Here is a 3,094-nt window from a genome sequence, read left to right as displayed (position 1 = left end):
AAAAAAGAGAGAAGACCCAAATAAATGACGTAACAGATGAAAAAGGAGATATTCATTCACACATTTTATGGCTGAGTAGTACTCCACAGTGTACATATACTATATTTTATTAACCCACTCATGAATTGATGGGAGATCATTCTCCTAAGTGAATCATTGCAAGAATGGAAAAACACACACCACATGTACTCACTATTAAGCTGGAAGAACTAACTGATGAGCATTGAAATGCATACAGGAAATCAAAACTCAGTAGAAAGTAGCCGGCAGGATAGGGGAGGAGGAGGGGAGCAAACCAACGTAATTGGTACTATGACACTATTTGGGTGACCGGCACAGCTATAGCCTGGACTCAAGCATTGCAAAAATGACTCATGAAACAAAAATCATTTGTACCCACATAATATTTTAAAATAAAAATTATTTAAACAAAAAGAAGAAGAAAGAGGAGATATTACAACTGATACTGCAGAAATCCAAAGGATCATTACAGACTACTATGAGCAACAATATTCCATTAATTTGGAAAACAGAAAAAATGGAAAAATTCCCAGACACAAAATACCGAAAAGGAACTCCAAAAGTTGAATAAATCAATAAAAATAACAAGACACAGGCAGTAACAAAAATTCTCCCATCAAAGATATATAAGCTATATCTAATAAAGATTTTACCTAAGATGATTTGGACTTTTTTACCTTTAACCTTGATTTTATCAAAAAAAGTATAACATATTATTTTTCATTTGAAACCACCAGCAATCTGTGCCATACTTTGCTCATGGCATTTTTTACCTCCTTATTCTTGAAAGTATAAATCAGAGGATTGAGGAAGGGAGTCAGGATGGCATAAACTACTGCCACCATTTTGTCAGAGGAGAAAGTAGATGGAGGTCGTGCATAAACAAACATGCATGGGACAAAGAACAAAACCACAACAGCAATGTGAGATCCACAGGTAGACAGAGCTTTTCTCCGCCCTTCGGAACTATGAGTTCTCAGAGAGAACAAGATGACACCATAGGAGACAAGCAACAAGGAGAAGATTATGATGCAGAACAACCCACTATTGATGACCACAAAAAGGCCAAAGGTGTGAGTGTCAGTGCAGGCAAGCGCCAGTAATGGATACAAGTCACACAAGAAGTGATCAATGACATTGGGACCACAGAAGGGCAACTGGAAAGTAAAGAGCATTTGTATCACAGAATGCGAGAAGCCCCCTGCCCAGGCTACCCCAACCAGAATGCCACAGAGCCTCCTATTCATGATGGAAGAGTAATGCAAAGGCTTGCAAATGGCCACATACCGATCATAGGCCATGGCTGTGAGGACAATCACCTCTGCCCCACTAAAGAAGTGATCAGCAAAAAGCTGCATCATGCAGCCTTGAAAAGAGATTGTTTTCTTCTCATAGAGGGAGTCCACGATCATCTTGGGCATGAAGACAGAGGAGAAGCATGCATCTAAAAAGGACAAGAAAGCCAAGAAGAAGTACATGGGGGATCCTTGTAGTGCAGGGCTGCCTAAGATTGTTACTACAATTAACATGTTTATCCCAACTATTGCAATATAGACAAACGAAAATACAACAAATAATATTTTCTGAACATTTGGATTCTGTGAAAGCCCCAGTAGGACAAATTCAGTAACAAAGCTTTGGTTGTGCATAATTTCCAAGGAAAACATGAAATCTCCAATAGTGGTGATCATTTAGAATGGGCAGTCATGATAAAGAAAAATTTGCTTCAGTTCAAGTTGTGTAGAATAGTCATCAACAACTTTAGAGCATCCACATAAATAATTATCTGAGTGACTCGTGTTGTCACTGAGAATAAAAAACTCAAAATTGTTGAAGGTAGTAGTGAAAGGTCAGGCAGAATTGAGGTGGAGATAAATTACTGAATGCCTTAAGGGAGCTATAGTTTCAATATTGGGGGAGGAAAGCATCCACATGTGGTAGAGAAGAGAAATAGTTTTGATCTCAAGTGTCCGCTTTGATCATTTACTGGTGGCTTCCTGGAGTGAATTGTTGAGAAGCATTCTGAAGCATGTCTGCGTTATCAGAAAAGGACGTCTGTAATTTATTAGTGATGCCTGCCGTTGGCATGGAATTGGAGCAGGGGTGACCAGCATGACGTCCTAACCTGGAGACTGCCTCACCTACAAATAGAAGAAGAATTAGCAAGTAGTTTAAAAGCCCCTTGAAAATAATGGCTTCTCCTGAAATATTTATTTGAAACTCTCAATTGTACTGGCCAGTCAAATGAATTAAATTGTTCTTGATAAAAGAGAATGATCTCTGGAAAATGCCTCGCTGTAAGCTTAACACATAAAAAGTATGCAGTCAATGTTGAGTTCTTTTCAATGTTTCATTTTAAAATGAGAACAGAAGCTTATAAGAATAATACTGCCTATATCAGAGTGTTGTCATAGTGACTAAGGGAAATAGGTGGGGCTCGGGACCCACTGCCTAGAATACAGTCTTGATAGTCCTATTGTCCCTGTTTGATTGGTGGGAAACTTATGCTAAAAGTGGTTAAGTCCAAGCAAACAATACATGCTCTGGGGTTTGAACACACAATCTCTGGCTCCAGCACCCACTGGATCAATAGGGAGTGGAGTGGGGTTTTCTTTCTTCAACAAGAACTTCAGAGTAGGGTTGACCTTTCCACAGACACAGATAAAATTGGCAGCCACCACGTAGTTAAGGAATAGAAATAACAAGTTGCATATAGGACAGACTCTTAAAGCTTTATTATTTATTTGTCAATTATTTCCACAATGTGGTCAGATCTGATCCATTATAACTACTAAGGACATAGAGGTTACAAATGTATTTTACATTATCATAAAGCAGAGAGGTGTGTATCTATTAATAGCTCACCTGCTCATCTCCCAGGATTATAATGAGGGTCAAATTTGAAAATGTTGCTTATGATGAAGTGTCTTTACCAATTATAGTTACTATTATCTAATTTTCAAGTCACCCGCCTTACCCACAGAAAGCTTTGGAATGAATCTTCCAGATAATTATCCAAACTTTGACTTTATTTTCCACATGTAGACACAGCTTCACAGGTTGATTGGATCCT

The 3,094-nt window shown here is 38.4% G+C and overlaps 1 protein-coding gene across 1 annotated transcript; it reads right to left on the bottom strand.

The window, feature by feature from the left end:
* Positions 1–734: 734 nt before the first annotated feature.
* On the bottom strand, positions 735–1,670 carry LOC105884133 (olfactory receptor 4C15-like). Its single transcript, XM_020286872.2, has one exon. It carries the CDS (start codon positions 1,668–1,670, stop codon positions 735–737), a length of 936 nt encoding a protein of 311 aa, XP_020142461.2.
* Between the last annotated feature and the right edge of the window lie 1,424 nt (positions 1,671–3,094).

The sequence above is a fragment of the Microcebus murinus genome, chromosome 4 (assembly GCF_040939455.1).
Source record: "Microcebus murinus isolate Inina chromosome 4, M.murinus_Inina_mat1.0, whole genome shotgun sequence".
Classification (NCBI taxonomy): Eukaryota; Metazoa; Chordata; class Mammalia; order Primates; family Cheirogaleidae; genus Microcebus; species Microcebus murinus.
This window is presented reverse-complemented; position numbering and strand designations above follow the sequence as displayed.

What these genes read in the sequence shown, in the direction of transcription:
- LOC105884133 (XM_020286872.2), bottom strand. Translation starts at nt 1,670, where the DNA reads ATGCACAACCAAAGCTTTGTTACTGAATTTGTCCTACTGGGGCTTTCA.